General features: G+C 58.7%; 1 protein-coding gene across 1 annotated transcript in view; it reads right to left on the reverse strand.

The window, feature by feature from the left end:
• Positions 1–19,908, reverse strand: part of abhd16a (abhydrolase domain containing 16A, phospholipase) — a gene marked incomplete at its 3' end in the record, with an annotated part of 59,819 nt that overhangs the window by 16,279 nt on the left and 23,632 nt on the right. The window contains 1 exon segment of the mRNA XM_072567666.1: positions 19,090–19,218. Coding sequence (XP_072423767.1) covers positions 19,090–19,218 — 129 coding nt within the window.

Here is a 19,908-nt window from a genome sequence, read left to right on the forward strand (position 1 = left end):
GAGGAGGGAACAGTGTGGGCAGGTCAGAGACAGGAACAGTGTGGGTGGATCAGAGACAGGAACAGTGTGGGTGGATCAGAGACTGGAACAGTGTGGGTGGGTCAGAGGAGGGAACAGTGTGGGCGGGTCAGAGGCGGGAACAGTGTGGGTGGATCAGAGACAGGAACAGTGTGGGCGGATCAGAGGAGGGAACAGTGTGGGTGGATCAGAGGCGGGAACAGTGTGGGTGGATCAGAGGCGGGAACAGTGTGGGTGGATCAGAGGAGGGAACAGTGTGGGCGGATCAGAGGAGGGAACAGTGTGGGTGGATCAGAGACAGGAACAGTGTGGGTGGATCAGAGACAGGAACAGTGTGGGCGGATCAGAGGAGGGAACAGTGTGGGTGGATCAGAGACAGGAACAGTGTGGGCGGATCAGAGGAGGGAACAGTGTGGGTGGATCAGAGGAGGGAACAGTGTGGGTGGATCAGAGGGGGGAACAGTGTGGGTGGGTCAGAGGAGGGAACAGTGTGGGTGGGTCAGAGGAGGGAACAGGGTGGGTGGATCAGAGGAGGGAACAGTGTGGGTGGATCAGAGACAGGAACAGTGTGGGCGGATCAGAGACAGGAACAGTGTGGGTGGATCAGAGGAGGGAACAGTGTGGGTGGGTCAGAGGAGGGAGCAGTGTGGGTGGGTCAGAGGAGGGAACAGTGTGGGTGGGTCAGAGGAGGGAACAGTGTGGGTGGATCAGAGGAGGGAACAGTGTGGGCGGATCAGAGGAGGGAACAGTGTGGGTGGATCAGAGACAGGAACAGTGTGGGTGGATCAGAGACAGGAACAGTGTGGGCAGATCAGAGGAGGGAACAGTGTGGGTGGATCAGAGACAGGAACAGTGTGGGCGGATCAGAGGAGGGAACAGTGTGGGTGCATCAGAGGAGGGAACAGTGTGGGTGGATCAGAGGGGGGAACAGTGTGGGTGGGTCAGAGGAGGGAACAGTGTGGGTGGGTCAGAGGAGGGAACAGGGTGGGTGGATCAGAGGAGGGAACAGTGTGGGTGGATCAGAGACAGGAACAGTGTGGGCGGATCAGAGACAGGAACAGTGTGGGTGGATCAGAGGAGGGAACAGTGTGGGTGGGTCAGAGGAGGGAACAGTGTGGGTGGATCAGAGACAGGAACAGTGTGGGTGGGTCAGAGGAGGGAACAGTGTGGGCGGATCAGAGGGGGGAACAGTGTGGGCGGATCAGAGACGGGAACAGTGTGGGCGGGTCAGAGGCGGGAACAGTGTGGGTGGATCAGAGACAGGAACAGTGTGGGTGGATCAGAGACAGGAACAGTGTGGGCGGATCAGAGACAGGAACAGTGTGGCCGGATCAGAGGAGGGAACAGTGTGGGTGGATCAGAGGAGGGAACAGTGTGGGTGGATCAGAGGAGGGAACAGTGTGGCCGGATCAGAGACAGGAACAGTGTGGGTGGGTCAGAGGAGGGAACAGTGTGGGTGGGTCAGAGGAGGGAACAGTGTGGGCGGGTCAGAGGCGGGAACAGTGTGGGTGGATCAGAGACAGGAACAGTGTGGGCGGATCAGAGGAGGGAACAGTGTGGGCGGATCAGAGGAGGGAACAGTGTGGGTGGATCAGAGGAGGGAACAGTGTGGGTGGGTCAGAGGAGGGAACAGTGTGGGTGGGTCAGAGGAGGGAACAGTGTGGGTGGGTCAGAGGAGGGAACAGTGTGGGTGGGTCAGAGGAGGGAACAGTGTGGGTGGATCAGAGGAGGGAACAGTGTGGGCGGATCAGAGACAGGAACAGTGTGGGTGGGTCAGAGGAGGGAACAGTGTGGGTGGATCAGAGACAGGAACAGTGTGGGTGGATCAGAGACAGGAACAGTGTGGGTGGATCAGAGGAGGGAACAGTGTGGGTGGGTCAGAGACAGGAACAGTGTGGGTGGATCAGAGACAGGGAACAGCGTGGGTGGATCAGAGGAGGGAACAGTGTGGGCGGATCACAGACAGGAACAGTGTGGGTGGATCAGAGGAGGGAACAGTGTGGGAGGATCAGAGACAGGAACAGTGTGGGTGGATCAGAGACAGGAACAGTGTGGGTGGATCAGAGACTGGAACAGTGTGGGCAGATCAGAGGAGGGAACAGTGTGGGCGGATCAGAGGAGGGAACAGTGTGGGTGGATCAAAGACAGGAACAGTGTGGGTGGATCAGAGACAGGGAACAGCGTGGGTGGATCAGAGGAGGGAACAGTGTGGGTGGGTCAGAGGAGGGAACAGTGTGGGTGGATCAGAGGAGGGAACAGTGTGGGTGGGTCAGAGGAGGGAACAGTGTGGGCGGGTCAGAGGAGGGAACAGTGTGGGTGGGTCAGAGGAGGGAACAGTGTGGGTGGATCAGAGACAGGAACAGTGTGGGTGGATCAGAGACAGGAACAGTGTGGGTGGATCAGAGACAGGAACAGTGTGGGTGGATCAGAGACAGGAACAGTGTGGGTGGGTCAGAGGAGGGAACAGTGTGGGCGGGTCAGAGGCGGGAACAGTGTGGGTGGATCAGAGACGGGAACAGTGTGGGCGGATCAGAGGAGGGAACAGTGTGGGTGGATCAGAGGCGGGAACAGTGTGGGTGGATCAGAGGCGGGAACAGTGTGGGTGGATCAGAGGAGGGAACAGTGTGGGCGGATCAGAGGAGGGAACAGTGTGGGTGGATCAGAGACAGGAACAGTGTGGGTGGATCAGAGACAGGAACAGTGTGGGCGGATCAGAGGAGGGAACAGTGTGGGTGGATCAGAGACAGGAACAGTGTGGGCGGATCAGAGGAGGGAACAGTGTGGGTGGATCAGAGGAGGGAACAGTGTGGGTGGATCAGAGGGGGGAACAGTGTGGGTGGATCAGAGGGGGGAACAGTGTGGGTGGGTCAGAGGAGGGAACAGTGTGGGTGGGTCAGAGGAGGGAACAGGGTGGGTGGATCAGAGGAGGGAACAGTGTGGGTGGATCAGAGACAGGAACAGTGTGGGCGGATCAGAGACAGGAACAGTGTGGGTGGATCAGAGGAGGGAACAGTGTGGGTGGGTCAGAGGAGGGAACAGTGTGGGTGGATCAGAGACAGGAACAGTGTGGGTGGATCAGAGACAGGAACAGTGTGGGCGGATCAGAGGGGGGAACAGTGTGGGCGGATCAGAGACGGGAACAGTGTGGGCGGGTCAGAGGCGGGAACAGTGTGGGTGGACCAGAGGAGGGAACAGTGTGGGTGGATCAGAGGAGGGAACAGTGTGGGTGGATCAGAGACTGGAACAGTGTGGGTGGATCAGAGGAGGGAACAGTGTGGGTGGATCAGAGACAGGAACAGTGTGGGCGGGTCAGAGGAGGGAACAGTGTGGGCGGATCAGAGACAGGAACAGTGTGGCCGGATCAGAGGAGGGAACAGTGTGGGTGGATCAGAGGAGGGAACAGTGTGGGTGGATCAGAGGAGGGAACAGTGTGGCCGGATCAGAGACAGGAACAGTGTGGGTGGGTCAGAGGAGGGAACAGTGTGGGTGGGTCAGAGGAGGGAACAGTGTGGGCGGGTCAGAGGCGGGAACAGTGTGGGTGGATCAGAGACAGGAACAGTGTGGGCGGATCAGAGGAGGGAACAGTGTGGGCGGATCAGAGGAGGGAACAGTGTGGGTGGATCAGAGGAGGGAACAGTGTGGGTGGGTCAGAGGAGGGAACAGTGTGGGTGGGTCAGAGGAGGGAACAGTGTGGGTGGGTCAGAGGAGGGAACAGTGTGGGTGGGTCAGAGGAGGGAACAGTGTGGGTGGGTCAGAGGAGGGAACAGTGTGGGCGGATCAGAGACAGGAACAGTGTGGGTGGGTCAGAGGAGGGAACAGTGTGGGTGGATCAGAGACAGGAACAGTGTGGGCGGATCAGAGACGGGAACAGTGTGGGCGGGTCAGAGGCGGGAACAGTGTGGGTGGATCAGAGACAGGAACAGTGTGGGTGGATCAGAGACAGGAACAGTGTGGGTGGATCAGAGACAGGAACAGTGTGGGTGGATCAGAGGAGGGAACAGTGTGGGTGGATCAGAGACAGGAACAGTGTGGGTGGATCAGAGACAGGAACAGTGTGGGTGGATCAGAGGAGGGAACAGTGTGGGTGGGTCAGAGGAGGGAACAGTGTGGGTGGGTCAGAGACAGGAACAGTGTGGGTGGATCAGAGACAGGGAACAGCGTGGGTGGATCAGAGGAGGGAACAGTGTGGGCGGATCACAGACAGGAACAGTGTGGGTGGATCAGAGGAGGGAACAGTGTGGGAGGATCAGAGACAGGAACAGTGTGGGTGGATCAGAGACAGGAACAGTGTGGGTGGATCAGAGACTGGAACAGTGTGGGCGGATCAGAGGAGGGAACAGTGTGGGCGGATCAGAGGAGGGAACAGTGTGGGTGGATCAAAGACAGGAACAGTGTGGGTGGATCAGAGACAGGGAACAGCGTGGGTGGATCAGAGGAGGGAACAGTGTGGGTGGGTCAGAGGAGGGAACAGTGTGGGTGGATCAGAGGAGGGAACAGTGTGGGTGGGTCAGAGGGGGGAACAGTGTGGGCGGATCACAGACAGGAACAGTGTGGGTGGATCAGAGGAGGGAACAGTGTGGGAGGATCAGAGACAGGAACAGTGTGGGTGGATCAGAGACAGGAACAGTGTGGGTGGATCAGAGACTGGAACAGTGTGGGCGGATCAGAGGAGGGAACAGTGTGGGCGGATCAGAGGAGGGAACAGTGTGGGTGGATCAAAGACAGGAACAGTGTGGGTGGATCAGAGACAGGGAACAGCGTGGGTGGATCAGAGGAGGGAACAGTGTGGGTGGGTCAGAGGAGGGAACAGTGTGGGTGGATCAGAGGAGGGAACAGTGTGGGTGGGTCAGAGGAGGGAACAGTGTGGGCGGGTCAGAGGAGGGAACAGTGTGGGTGGGTCAGAGACAGGAACAGGGTGGGTGGATCAGAGACAGGAACAGTGTGGGCGGATCAGAGGAGGGAACAGTGTGGGTGGGTCAGAGGAGGGAACAGTGTGGGTGGGTCAGAGGAGGGAACAGTGTGGGTGGATCAGAGACAGGAACAGTGTGGGCGGATCAGAGACAGGAACAGTGTGGGTGGGTCAGAGGAGGGAACAGGGTGGGTGGATCAGAGGAGGGAACAGGGTGGGTGGGTCAGAGGAGGGAACAGGGTGGGTGGGTCAGAGGAGGGAACAGGGTGGGTGGATCAGAGGAGGGAACAGGGTGGGTGGGTCAGAGACAGGAACAGTGTGGGTGGATCAGAGGAGGGAACAGTGTGGGTGGATCAGAGGAGGGAACAGTGTGGGTGGATCAGAGACAGGAACAGTGTGGGTGGGTCAGAGGAGGGAACAGGGTGGGTGGGTCAGAGACAGGAACAGTGTGGGTGGATCAGAGGAGGGAACAGTGTGGGTGGATCAGAGGAGGGAACAGTGTGGGTGGTGCAGAGGAGGGAACAGGGTGGGTGGGTCAGAGACAGGAACAGTGTGGGTGGATCAGAGGAGGGAACAGTGTGGGTGGATCAGAGGAGGGAACAGTGTGGGTGGATCAGAGGAGGGAACAGTGTGGGTGGATCAGAGGAGGGAACAGTGTGGGTGGATCAGAGGCAGGAACAGTGTGGGTGGATCAGAGGAGGGAACAGTGTGGGTGGATCAGAGGAGGGAACAGTGTGGGTGGATCAGAGGAGGGAACAGTGTGGGTGGGTCAGAGACAGGAACAGTGTTGACGGATCAGAGACAGGAACAGTGTGGGCGGATCAGAGACAGGAACAGTGTGGGTGGATCAGAGGAGGGAACAGTGTGGGTGGATCAGAGGAGGGAACAGTGTGGGTGGGTCAGAGGGGGGAACAGTGTGGGTGGATCAGAGGAGGGAACAGTGTGGGTGGATCAGAGGAGGGAACAGTGTGGGTGGGTCAGAGGAGGGAACAGTGTGGGTGGATCAGAGGAGGGAACAGTGTGGGTGGATCTGAGGAGGGAACAGTGTGGGTGGATCAGAGGAGGGAACAGTGTGGGTGGATCAGAGGAGGGAACAGTGTGGGTGGGTCAGAGGAGGGAACAGTGTGGGTGGATCAGAGGAGGGAACAGTGTGGGTGGATCAGAGGAGGGAACAGTGTGGGTGGATCAGAGGAGGGAACAGTGTGGGTGGATCAGAGACAGGAACAGGGTGGGTGGGTCAGAGGAGGGAACAGGGTGGGTGGGTCAGAGGAGGGAACAGGGTGGGCGGGTCAGAGACAGGAACAGTGTGGGCGGATCAGAGGAGGGAACAGTGTGGGTGATCAGAGGAGGGAACAGTGTGGGAGGATCAGAGACTGGAACAGTGTGGGCGGATCAGAGACAGGAACAGTGTGGGCGGATCAGAGACAGGAACAGTGTGGGCGGATCAGAGACGGGAACAGTGTGGGCGGATCAGAGACGGGAACAGTGTGGGCGGATCAGAGGAGGGAACAGTGTGGGTGGATCAGAGGAGGGAACAGTGTGGGTGGATCAAAGACAGGAACAGTGTGGGTGGATCAGAGACAGGGAACAGCGTGGGTGGATCAGAGGAGGGAACAGTGTGGGCGGATCAGAGGAGGGAACAGTGTGGGCGGATCAGAGGAGGGAACAGTGTGGGTGGGTCAGAGACAGGAACAGTGTGGGTGGGTCAGAGGAGGGAACAGTGTGGGTGGATCAGAGACAGGAACAGTGTGGGCGGATCAGAGGAGGGAACAGTGTGGGTGGGTCAGAGACAGGAACAGTGTGGGTGGATCAGAAACTGGAACAGTGAGGGTGGATCAGAGACTGGAACAGTGTGGGCGGGTCAGAGGAGGGAACAGTGTGGGTGGGTCAGAGGAGGGAACAGTGTGGGTGGATCAGAGGAGGGAACAGTGTGGGCGGATCGGAGACAGGAACAGTGTGGGTGGGTCAGAGGAGGGAACAGTGTGGGCGGATCAGAGACAGGAACAGTGTGGGCGGATCAGAGGAGGGAACAGTGTGGGCGGATCAGAGACAGGAACAGTGTGGGTGGGTCAGAGACAGGAACAGTGTGGGTGGATCAGAGGAGGGAACAGTGTGGGTGGATCAGAGGAGGGAACAGTGTGGGCGGATCAGAGCCAGGAACAGTGTGGGTGGGTCAGAGGAGGGAACAGTGTGGGTGGATCAGAGGAGGGAACAGTGTGGGCGGATCAGAGACAGGAACAGTGTGGGCGGATCAGAGGAGGGAACAGTGTGGGTGGATCAGAGGAGGGAACAGTGTGGGCGGATCAGAGGAGGGAACAGTGTGGGTGGACCAGAGGAGGGAACAGTGTGGGCGGATCAGAGACAGGAACAGTGTAGGCGGATCAGAGGAGGGAACAGTGTGGGTGGGTCAGAGGAGGGAACAGTGTGGGTGGGTCAGAGGAGGGAACAGTGTGGCCGGATCAGAGGAGGGAACAGTGTGGGTGGATCAGAGACAGGAACAGTGTGGGTGGATCAGAGACAGGAACAGTGTGGGTGGGTCAGAGACAGGAACAGTGTGGGTGGGTCAGAGGAGGGAACAGTGTGGGCGGGTCAGAGGAGGGAACAGTGTGGGCGGGTCAGAGGAAGGAACAGTGTGGGTGGGTCAGAGGAGGGAACAGGGTGGGTGGATCAGAGGAGGGAACAGTGTGGGTGGGTCAGAGGGGGGAACAGGGTGGGTGGATCAGAGGAGGGAACAGTGTGGGTGGGTCAGAGGAGGGAACAGTGTGGGTGGGTCAGAGGAGGGAACAGTGTGGGTGGATCAGAGGAGGGAACAGTGTGGGTGGATCAGAGGAGGGAACAGTGTGGGTGGATCAGAGGAGGGAACAGTGTGGGTGGATCAGAGGAGGGAACAGTGTGGGTGGGTCAGAGGCAGGAACAGTGTGGGCGGATCAGAGGAGGGAACAGTGTGGGTGGATCAGAGGAGGGAACAGTGTGGGTGGATCAGAGGAGGGAACAGTGTGGGTGGATCAGAGGAGGGAACAGTGTGGGTGGATCAGAGGAGGGAACAGTGTGGGTGGATCAGAGGAGGGAACAGTGTGGGTGGATCAGAGACAGGAACAGTGTGGGTGGGTCAGAGACAGGAACAGTGTGGGTGGGTCAGAGACGGGAACAGTGTGGGCGGATCAGAGACAGGAAAAGTGTGGGTGGGTCAGAGACAGGAACAGTGTGGGTGGGTCAGAGACAGGAATAGTGTGGGTGGATCAGAGACAGGAACAGTGTGGGTGGATCAGAGACAGGAACAGTGTGGGTGGATCAGAGACAGGAACAGTGTGGGTGGATCAGAGGAGGGAACAGGGTGGGTGGGTCAGAGACAGGAACAGGGTGGGTGGATCAGAGACAGGAACAGTGTGGGCGGATCAGAGACAGGAACAGTGTGGGCGGATCAGAGGAGGGAACAGTGTGGGTGGGTCAGAGGAGGGAACAGTGTGGGCGGATCAGAGACAGGAACAGTGTGGGCGGATCAGAGACAGGAACAGTGTGGGTGGGTCAGAGGAGGGAACAGTGTGGGTGGATCAGAGGAGGGAACAGTGTGGGTGGGTCAGAGACAGGAAAAGTGTGGGCGGATCAGAGACAGGAACAGTGTGGGTGGGTCAGAGGAGGGAACAGTGTGGGTGGATCAGAGACAGGAACAGTGTGGGCAGATCAGAGGAGGGAACAGTGTGGGTGGATCAGAGGAGGGAACAGTGTGGGTGGATCAGAGACAGGAACAGTGTGGGTGGGTCAGAGACAGGGAACAGTGTGGGTGGGTCAGAGGCAAGAACAGGGTGGGTGGATCAGAGGAGGGAACAGGGTGGGTGGATCAGAGACGGGAACAGTGTGGGTGGGTCAGAGGAGGGAACAGTGTGGGTGGATCAGAGGAGGGAACAGTGTGGGAGGATCAGAGACAGGAACAGTGTGGGCGGATCAGAGGAGGGAACAGTGTGGGTGGATCAGAGACGGGAACAGTGTGGGCGGATCAGAGACAGGAACAGTGTGGGTTGGTCAGAGGAGGGAACAGTGTGGGCGGGTCAGAGACAGGAACAGTGTGGGCGGGTCAGAGACAGGAACAGTGTGGGTGGGTCAGAGACAGGAACAGTGTGGGTGGGTCAGAGACAGGAACAGTGTGGGTGGATCAGAGGAGGGAACAGTGTGGGCGGATCAGAGGAGGGAACAGTGTGGGTGGATCAGAGGAGGGAACAGTGTGGGTGGATCAGAGGAGGGAACAGTGTGGGTGGATCAGAGACAGGAACAGTGTTGGTGGGTCAGAGGAGGGAATAGTGTGGGCGGATCAGAGGAGGGAACAGTGTGGGCGGATCAGAGGAGGGAACAGTGTGGGCGGATCAGAGACAGGAACAGTGTGGGCGGATCAGAGGAGGGAACAGTGTGGGTGGATCAGAGACAGGAACAGTGTTGGTGGGTCAGAGGAGGGAACAGTGTGGGTGGATCAGAGGCGGGAACAGTGTGGGTGGATCAGAGGAGGGAACAGTGTGGGTGGATCAGAGGAGGGAACAGTGTGGGTGGATCAGAGATGGGAACAGTGTGGGTGGATCAGAGACGGGAACAGTGTGGGCGGATCAGAGGAGGGAACAGTGTGGGTGGGTCAGAGGAGGGAACAGTGTGGGTGGGTCAGAGGAGGGAACAGTGTGGGTGGGTCAGAGGGGGGAACAGTGTGGGTGGATCAGAGACAGGAACAGTGTGGGTGGATCAGAGGCAGGAACAGTGTGGGTGGATCAGAGGAGGGAACAGTGTGGGTGGGTCAGAGGCGGGAACAGTGTGGGTGGGTCAGAGGAGGGAACAGGGTGGGTGGATCAGAGACAGGAACAGTGTGGGTGGATCAGAGGAGGGAACAGTGTGGGTGGATCAGAGGCAGGAACAGTGTGGGTGGGTCAGAGGCAGGAACAGTGTGGGTGGGTCAGAGACAGGAACAGTGTGGGTGGGTCAGAGGAGGGAACAGGGTGGGTGGATCAGAGGCAGGAACAGTGTGGGTGGATCAGAGGCAGGAACAGTGTGGGCGGATCAGAGGAGGGAACAGTGTGGGCGGATCAGAGGCAGGAACAGTGTGGGTGGGTCAGAGGAGGGAACAGTGTGGGTGGGTCAGAGACAGGAACAGTGTGGGTGGGTCAGAGGAGGGAACAGTGTGGGAGGATCAGAGACAGGAACAGTGTGGGTGGATCAGAGACAGGAACAGTGTGGGTGGGTCAGAGGAGGGAACAGTGTGGGTGGGTCAGAGGAGGGAACAGTGTGGGCGGATCAGAGGAGGGAACAGTGTGGGCGGATCAGAGGAGGGAACAGTGTGGGTGGATCAGAGGAGGGAACAGTGTGGGAGGATCAGAGACAGGAACAGTGTGGGTGGATCAGAGACAGGAACAGTGTGGGTGGATCAGAGACTGGAACAGTGTGGGCGGATCAGAGGAGGGAACAGTGTGGGCGGATCAGAGGAGGGAACAGTGTGGGTGGATCAAAGACAGGAACAGTGTGGGTGGATCAGAGACAGGGAACAGCGTGGGTGGATCAGAGGAGGGAACAGTGTGGGTGGGTCAGAGGAGGGAACAGTGTGGGTGGGTCAGAGGAGGGAACAGTGTGGGTGGATCAGAGACTGGAACAGTGTGGGTGGGTCAGAGGAGGGAACAGTGTGGGGAGGTCAGAGACAGGAACAGTGTGGGTGGATCAGAGACAGGAACAGTGTGGGTGGATCAGAGACTGGAACAGTGTGGGTGGGTCAGAGGAGGGAACAGTGTGGGCGGGTCAGAGGCGGGAACAGTGTGGGTGGATCAGAGACGGGAACAGTGTGGGCGGATCAGAGGAGGGAACAGTGTGGGCGGATCAGAGGAGGGAACAGTGTGGGTGGGTCAGAGGAGGGAACAGTGTGGGTGGGTCAGAGGAGGGAACAGTGTGGGTGGATCAGAGGAGGGAACAGTGTGGGTGGGTCAGAGGAGGGAACAGTGTGGGTGGGTCAGAGGAGGGAACAGTGTGGGTGGGTCAGAGGAGGGAACAGTGTGGGTGGGTCAGAGGAGGGAACAGTGTGGGTGGATCAGAGACAGGAACAGTGTGGGTGGATCAGAGACAGGAACAGTGTGGGTGGATCAGAGGAGGGAACAGTGTGGGTGGATCAGAGGAGGGAACAGTGTGGGTGGATCAGAGGAGGGAACAGTGTGGGTGGATCAGAGGAGGGAACAGTGTGGGTGGGTCAGAGGAGGGAACAGTGTGGGTGGGTCAGAGGAGGGAACAGTGTGGGTGGATCAGAGACAGGAACAGTGTGGGTGGATCAGAGACAGGAACAGTGTGGGTGGATCAGAGGAGGGAACAGTGTGGGTGGGTCAGAGACAGGAACAGTGTGGGTGGATCAGAGACAGGGAACAGCGTGGGTGGATCAGAGGAGGGAACAGTGTGGGCGGATCAGAGACAGGAACAGTGTGGGTGGATCAGAGGAGGGAACAGTGTGGGAGGATCAGAGACAGGAACAGTGTGGGTGGATCAGAGACAGGAACAGTGTGGGTGGATCAGAGACTGGAACAGTGTGGGCGGATCAGAGGAGGGAACAGTGTGGGCGGATCAGAGGAGGGAACAGTGTGGGTGGATCAAAGACAGGAACAGTGTGGGTGGATCAGAGACAGGGAACAGCGTGGGTGGATCAGAGGAGGGAACAGTGTGGGTGGGTCAGAGGAGGGAACAGTGTGGGTGGATCAGAGGAGGGAACAGTGTGGGTGGGTCAGAGGAGGGAACAGTGTGGGTGGGTCAGAGGAGGGAACAGTGTGGGTGGATCAGAGACTGGAACAGTGTGGGTGGGTCAGAGGAGGGAACAGTGTGGGCAGGTCAGAGACAGGAACAGTGTGGGTGGATCAGAGACAGGAACAGTGTGGGTGGATCAGAGACTGGAACAGTGTGGGTGGGTCAGAGGAGGGAACAGTGTGGGCGGGTCAGAGGCGGGAACAGTGTGGGTGGATCAGAGACAGGAACAGTGTGGGCGGATCAGAGGAGGGAACAGTGTGGGTGGATCAGAGGCGGGAACAGTGTGGGTGGATCAGAGGCGGGAACAGCGTGGGTGGATCAGAGGAGGGAACAGTGTGGGTGGGTCAGAGGAGGGAACAGTGTGGGTGGATCAGAGGAGGGAACAGTGTGGGTGGGTCAGAGGAGGGAACAGTGTGGGCGGGTCAGAGGAGGGAACAGTGTGGGTGGGTCAGAGGAGGGAACAGTGTGGGTGGGTCAGAGGAGGGAACAGTGTGGGTGGATCAGAGACAGGAACAGTGTGGGTGGATCAGAGACAGGAACAGTGTGGGTGGATCAGAGACTGGAACAGTGTGGGTGGGTCAGAGGAGGGAACAGTGTGGGCGGGTCAGAGGCGGGAACAGTGTGGGTGGATCAGAGACGGGAACAGTGTGGGCGGATCAGAGGAGGGAACAGTGTGGGTGGATCAGAGGCGGGAACAGTGTGGGTGGATCAGAGGCGGGAACAGTGTGGGTGGATCAGAGGAGGGAACAGTGTGGGCGGATCAGAGGAGGGAACAGTGTGGGTGGATCAGAGACAGGAACAGTGTGGGTGGATCAGAGACAGGAACAGTGTGGGCGGATCAGAGGAGGGAACAGTGTGGGTGGATCAGAGACAGGAACAGTGTGGGCGGATCAGAGGAGGGAACAGTGTGGGTGGATCAGAGGAGGGAACAGTGTGGGTGGATCAGAGGGGGGAACAGTGTGGGTGGGTCAGAGGAGGGAACAGTGTGGGTGGGTCAGAGGAGGGAACAGGGTGGGTGGATCAGAGGAGGGAACAGTGTGGGTGGATCAGAGACAGGAACAGTGTGGGCGGATCAGAGACAGGAACAGTGTGGGTGGATCAGAGGAGGGAACAGTGTGGGTGGATCAGAGGAGGGAACAGTGTGGGTGGGTCAGAGGAGGGAACAGTGTGGGTGGATCAGAGACTGGAACAGTGTGGGTGGGTCAGAGGAGGGAACAGTGTGGGCAGGTCAGAGACAGGAACAGTGTGGGTGGATCAGAGACAGGAACAGTGTGGGTGGATCAGAGACAGGAACAGTGTGGGCGGATCAGAGGAGGGAACAGTGTGGGTGGATCAGAGACAGGAACAGTGTGGGCGGATCAGAGGAGGGAACAGTGTGGGTGGATCAGAGGAGGGAACAGTGTGGGTGGATCAGAGGGGGGAACAGTGTGGGTGGGTCAGAGGAGGGAACAGTGTGGGTGGGTCAGAGGAGGGAACAGGGTGGGTGGATCAGAGGAGGGAACAGTGTGGGTGGATCAGAGACAGGAACAGTGTGGGCGGATCAGAGACAGGAACAGTGTGGGTGGATCAGAGGAGGGAACAGTGTGGGTGGGTCAGAGGAGGGAACAGTGTGGGTGGGTCAGAGGAGGGAACAGTGTGGGTGGATCAGAGACAGGAACAGTGTGGGTGGATCAGAGACAGGAACAGTGTGGGTGGATCAGAGGAGGGAACAGTGTGGGTGGGTCAGAGACAGGAACAGTGTGGGTGGATCAGAGACAGGGAACAGCGTGGGTGGATCAGAGGAGGGAACAGTGTGGGCGGATCAGAGACAGGAACAGTGTGGGTGGATCAGAGGAGGGAACAGTGTGGGAGGATCAGAGACAGGAACAGTGTGGGTGGATCAGAGACAGGAACAGTGTGGGTGGATCAGAGACTGGAACAGTGTGGGCGGATCAGAGGAGGGAACAGTGTGGGCGGATCAGAGGAGGGAACAGTGTGGGCGGATCAGAGGAGGGAACAGTGTGGGTGGATCAAAGACAGGAACAGTGTGGGTGGATCAGAGACAGGGAACAGCGTGGGTGGATCAGAGGAGGGAACAGTGTGGGTGGGTCAGAGGAGGGAACAGTGTGGGTGGATCAGAGGAGGGAACAGTGTGGGTGGGTCAGAGGAGGGAACAGTGTGGGCGGGTCAGAGGAGGGAACAGTGTGGGTGGGTCAGAGGAGGGAACAGTGTGGGTGGATCAGAGACTGGAACAGTGTGGGTGGGTCAGAGGAGGGAACAGTGTGGGCAGGTCAGAGACAGGAACAGTGTGGGTGGATCAGAGACAGGAACAGTGTGGGTGGATCAGAGACTGGAACAGTGTGGGTGGGTCAGAGGAGGGAACAGTGTGGGCGGGTCAGAGGCGGGAACAGTGTGGGTGGATCAGAGACGGGAACAGTGTGGGCGGATCAGAGGAGGGAACAGTGTGGGTGGATCAGAGGCGGGAACAGTGTGGGTGGATCAGAGGCGGGAACAGTGTGGGTGGATCAGAGGCGGGAACAGTGTGGGTGGATCAGAGGAGGGAACAGTGTGGGCGGATCAGAGGAGGGAACAGTGTGGGTGGATCAGAGACAGGAACAGTGTGGGTGGATCAGAGACAGGAACAGTGTGGGCGGATCAGAGGAGGGAACAGTGTGGGTGGATCAGAGACAGGAACAGTGTGGGCGGATCAGAGGAGGGAACAGTGTGGGTGGATCAGAGGAGGGAACAGTGTGGGTGGATCAGAGACAGGAACAGTGTGGGCGGATCAGAGACAGGAACAGTGTGGGTGGATCAGAGGAGGGAACAGTGTGGGTGGATCAGAGGAGGGAACAGGGTGGGTGGATCAGAGGAGGGAACAGTGTGGGTGGGTCAGAGGAGGGAACAGTGTGGGTGGATCAGAGGAGGGAACAGTGTGGGTGGATCAGAGGAGGGAACAGTGTGGGTGGATCAGAGGAGGGAACAGTGTGGCCGGATCAGAGACAGGAACAGTGTGGGTGGATCAGAGACAGGAACAGTGTGGGTGGATCAGAGACAGGAACAGTGTGGGTGGATCAGAGACAGGAACAGTGTGGGCGGATCAGAGACAGGAAAAGTGTGGGTGGGTCAGAGACAGGAACAGTGTGGGTGGGTCAGAGACAGGAATAGTGTGGGTGGATCAGAGACAGGAACAGGGTGGGTGGATCAGAGACAAGAACAGTGTGGGTGGATCAGAGGAGGGAACAGGGTGGGTGGGTCAGAGACAGGAACAGGGTGGGTGGATCAGAGACAGGAACAGTGTGGGCGGATCAGAGGAGGGAACAGTGTGGGTGGGTCAGAGGAGGGAACAGTGTGGGCGGGTCAGAGACAGGAACAGTGTGGGCGGATCAGAGACAGGAACAGTGTGGGTGGGTCAGAGGAGGGAACAGTGTGGGTGGATCAGAGACAGGAACAGTGTGGGTGGGTCAGAGACAGGAACAGTGTGGGTGGATCAGAGACAGGAACAGTGTGGGCGGATCAGAGGAGGGAACAGTGTGGGCGGATCAGAGGAGGGAACAGTGTGGGTGGATCAGAGGAGGGAACAGTGTGGGTGGATCAGAGGAGGGAACAGTGTGGGTGGATCAGAGACGGGAACAGTGTTGGTGGGTCAGAGGAGGGAACAGTGTGGGTGGATCAGAGGAGGGAACAGTGTGGGTGGATCAGAGGAGGGAACAGTGTGGGCGGATCAGAGGAGGGAACAGTGTGGGTGGATCAGAGACAGGAACAGTGTGGGTGGATCAGAGGAGGGAACAGTGTGGGTGGATCAGAGACAGGAACAGTGTTGGTGGGTCAGAGGAGGGAACAGTGTGGGTGGATCAGAGGAGGGAACAGTGTGGGTGGATCATAGGAGGGAACAGTGTGGGTGGATCAGAGGAGGGAACAGTGTGGGTGGATCAGAGGAGGGAACAGTGTGGGTGGATCAGAGATGGGAACAGTGTGGGTGGGTCAGAGACAGGAACAGTGTGGGTGGATCAGAGACAGGAACAGTGTGGGCGGATCAGAGGAGGGAACAGTGTGGGTGGATCAGAGACAGGAACAGTGTGGGTGGATCAGAGGAGGGAACAGTGTGGGCGGATCAGAGGGGGGAACAGTGTGGGTGGATCAGAGGAGGGAACAGTGTGGGTGGATCAGAGGAGGGAACAGTGTGGGTGGATCAGAGACAGGAACAGTGTGGGTGGATCAGAGACAGGAACAGTGTGGGTGGATCAGAGGAGGGAACAGTGTGGGCGGATCAGAGACAGGAACAGGGTGGGTGGATCAGAGGAGGGAACAGTGTGGGCGGATCAGAGACAGGAACAGGGTGGGTGGATCAGAGACAGGAACAGGGTGGGTGGGTCAGAGGAGGGAACAGTGTGGGCGGATCAGAGGAGGGAACAGTGTGGGTGGATCAGAGACAGGGAACAGTGTGGGTGGATCAGAGACAGGAACAGTGTGGGTGGATCAGAGGAGGGAACAGTGTGGGTGGATCAGAGGAGGGAACAGTGTGGGCGGGTCAGAGGAGGGAACAGTGTGGGTGGATCAGAGACAGGAACAGTGTGGGTGGATCAGAGACAGGAACAGTGTGGGCGGATCAGAGGAGGGAACAGTGTGGGTGGATCAGAGACAGGAACAGTGTGGGCGGATCAGAGGAGGGAACAGTGTGGGCGGATCAGAGGAGGGAACAGTGTGGGCGGATCAGAGGAGGGAACAGTGTGGGTGGGTCAGAGGAGGGAACAGTGTGGGTGGATCAGAGACAGGAACAGTGTGGGTGGATCAGAGGAGGGTACAGTGTGGGCGGATCAGAGGAGGGAACAGTGTGGGCGGATCAGAGGAGGGAACAGTGTGGGTGGGTCAGAGGAGGGAACAGTGTGGGTGGATCAGAGACAGGAACAGTGTGGGCGGATCAGAGGAGGGAACAGTGTGGGCGGATCAGAGGAGGGAACAGTGTGGGCGGATCAGAGGAGGGAACAGTGTGGGTGGGTCAGAGACAGGAACAGTGTGGATGGATCAGAGACAGGAACAGTGTGGGCGGATCAGAGACAGGAACAGTGTGGGCGGATCAGAGGAGGGAACAGTGTGGGTGGATCAGAGACAGGAACAGTGTGGATGGATCAGAGACAGGAACAGTGTGGGCGGATCAGAGACAGGAACAGTGTGGGCGGATCAGAGACAGGAACAGTGTGGGTGGGTCAGAGGAGGGAACAGTGTGGGTGGATCAGAGGAGGGAACAGTGTGGGCGGATCAGAGGAGGGAACAGTGTGGGCGGATCAGAGGAGGGAAGTGTGGGCGGATCAGAGGAGGGAACAGTGTGGGCGGATCAGAGGAGGGAACAGTGTGGGTGGGTCAGAGACGGGAACAGTGTGGGTGGGTCAGAGACAGGAACTGTGTGGGTGGGTCAGAGACAGGAACAGTGTGGGTGGATCAGAGGAGGGAACAGTGTGGGCGGATCAGAGGAGGGAACAGTGTGGGCGGATCAGAGGAGGGAACAGTGTGGGTGGATCAGAGACAGGAACAGTGTGGGTGGATCAGAGGAGGGAACAGTGTGGGCGGATCAGAGACAGGGACAGTGTGGGCGGATCAGAGGAGGGAACAGTGTGGGCGGATCAGAGACAGGAACAGTGTGGGTGGGTCAGAGGAGGGAACAGTGTGGGCGGATCAGAGACAGGGACAGTGTGGGCGGATCAGAGGAGGGAACAGTGTGGGTGGGTCAGAGACGGGAACAGTGTGGGTGGATCAGAGGAGGGAACAGTGTGGGCGGATCAGAGGAGGGAACAGTGTGGGTGGATCAGAGACTGGAACAGTGTGGGTGGATCAGAGGAGGGAACAGTGTGGGCGGATCAGAGGAGGGAACAGTGTGGGTGGATCAGAGACTGGAACAGTGTGGGTGGATCAGAGACAGGAACAGTGTGGGTGGGTCAGAGGAGGGAACAGTGTGGGTGGATCAGAGGAGGGAACAGTGTGGGTGGATCAGAGGAGGGAACAGTGTGGGTGGATCAGAGACAGGAACAGTGTGGGCGGATCAGAGACTGGAACAGTGTGGGCGGATCAGAGACTGGAACAGTGTGGGCGGATCAGAGGAGGGAACAGTGTGGGTGGATCAGAGGAGGGAACAGTGTGGGTGGATCAGAGGAGGGAACAGTGTGGGTGGGTCAGAGGAGGGAACAGTGTGGGTGGATCAGAGGAGGGAACAGTGTGGGTGGATCAGAGGAGGGAACAGTGTGGGTGGATCAGAGGAGGGAACAGTGTGGGTGGATCAGAGGAGGGAACAGTGTGGGTGGATCAGAGGAGGGAACAGTGTGGGTGGATCAGAGGAGGGAACAGTGTGGGTGGGTCAGAGGAGGGAACAGTGTGGGTGGGTCAGAGGAGGGAACAGTGTGGGTGGATCAGAGGAGGGAACAGTGTGGGTGGATCAGAGGAGGGAACAGTGTGGGTGGATCAGAGGAGGGAACAGTGTGGGTGGATCAGAGACAGGAACAGCGTGGGTGGGTCAGAGGAGGGAACAGTGTGGGTGGATCAGAGGAGGGAACAGTGTGGGCGGATCAGAGGAGGGAACAGTGTGGGCGGATCAGAGGAGGGAACAGTGTGGGTGGATCAGAGACAGGAACAGTGTGGGTGGGTCAGAGGAGGGAACAGTGTGGGTGGATCAGAGACTGGAACAGTGTGGGTGGATCAGAGGAGGGAACAGTGTGGGCGGATCAGAGGAGGGAACAGGGTGGGTGGATCAGAGACAGGAACAGTGTGGGTGGGTCAGAGGAGGGAACAGTGTGGGTGGATCAGAGGAGGGAACAGTGTGGGTGGATCAGAGATGGGAACAGTGTGGGTGGATCAGAGGCGGGAACAGTGTGGGTGGATCAGAGGAGGGAACAGTGTGGGTGGATCAGAGGAGGGAACAGTGTGGGTGGATCAGAGGAGGGAACAGTGTGGGCGGATCAGAGGAGGGAACAGTGTGGGTGGATCAGAGACAGGAACAGTGTGGGTGGATCAGAGACAGGAACAGTGTGGGTGGATCAGAGGAGGGAACAGTGTGGGTGGATCAGAGGAGGGAACAGGGTGGGTGGATCAGAGGAGGGAACAGTGTGGGTGGATCAGAGGAGGGAACAGGGTGGGTGGATCAGAGGGGGGAACAGTGTGGGTGGATCAGAGGGGGGAACAGGGTGGGCGGATCAGAGGAGGGAACAGGGTGGGTGGATCAGAGGAGGGAACAGTGTGGGTGGATCAGAGGAGGGAACAGGGTGGGTGGATCAGAGGAGGGAACAGGGTGGGTGGATCAGAGGGGGGAACAGTGTGGGTGGATCAGAGGGGGGAACAGTGTGGGTGGGTCAGAGGAGGGAACAGTGTGGGTGGGTCAGAGGAGGGAACAGTGTGGGCCAGACAGCTGACTTGAGTACATAGCCTCTGCAGTGGCAGTGTGAGGAGCTTACCCGATAACCTGGCAGGGCAGACTGAGGATCTGAGTGAACAGGCTGGACCCAGTCGTCCCTCTGGATTTCACCTCAGGCTTTAACAGAGGGACTCCCACCTTTCCCTGCTTCTCTGATCGATGGTCCTTCCTGGCATGGGAAGAAAGGGAGAGCTCAGTGGGGACGGCACCATGCCGGACAGTGGATTACCGAGGAGGAGGAGGAGGCCGCTGCTCGGCAATCCATTCGATGCATTCCTCTGATCCCAGTCTTGTCAAGGCCATTGCCCCCAACACCATCCTGGCTGGAGTTCTGAAGATCCATGTCCTGGAACTAAACGCAGCCGTTCCACTCCAGCATCGACCCACTGTGTGGAAAACTGCCCAGACAGCAGGACAAATCCAACCCAGCCAATTCCTGCTCCATCAATCTACTCCTGGTCCCAATCCTGGAATTCCCTCCCGAAGGAACATTGTGGGTCTCCCCACAGCACATGGACTGCAGCGGTTCAAGAAGGCAGCTCACCCCCACCTTCTCAAGGGGGGCAACTAGGGACAGGGGCAGTAAATGCAGCTCACCCCCACCTACTCAAGGGGGGCAACTAGGGACAGGGGCAGTAAATGCAGCTCACCCCCACCTTCTCAAGGGGGGCAACTAGGGACAGGGGCAGTAAATGCAGCTCACCCCCACCTACTCAAGGGGGGCAACTAGGGACAGGGGCAGTAAATGCAGCTCACTCCCACCTTCTCAAGGGGGGCAACTAGGGACAGGGGGCAGGAAATGCAGCTCACCCCCACCTTCTCAAGGGGGGGCAACTAGGGACAGGGGCAGTAATTTGGC

The sequence above is a fragment of the Chiloscyllium punctatum genome, unplaced genomic scaffold (assembly GCF_047496795.1).
Source record: "Chiloscyllium punctatum isolate Juve2018m unplaced genomic scaffold, sChiPun1.3 scaffold_828, whole genome shotgun sequence".
Lineage (NCBI taxonomy): Eukaryota > Metazoa > Chordata > Chondrichthyes > Orectolobiformes > Hemiscylliidae > Chiloscyllium > Chiloscyllium punctatum.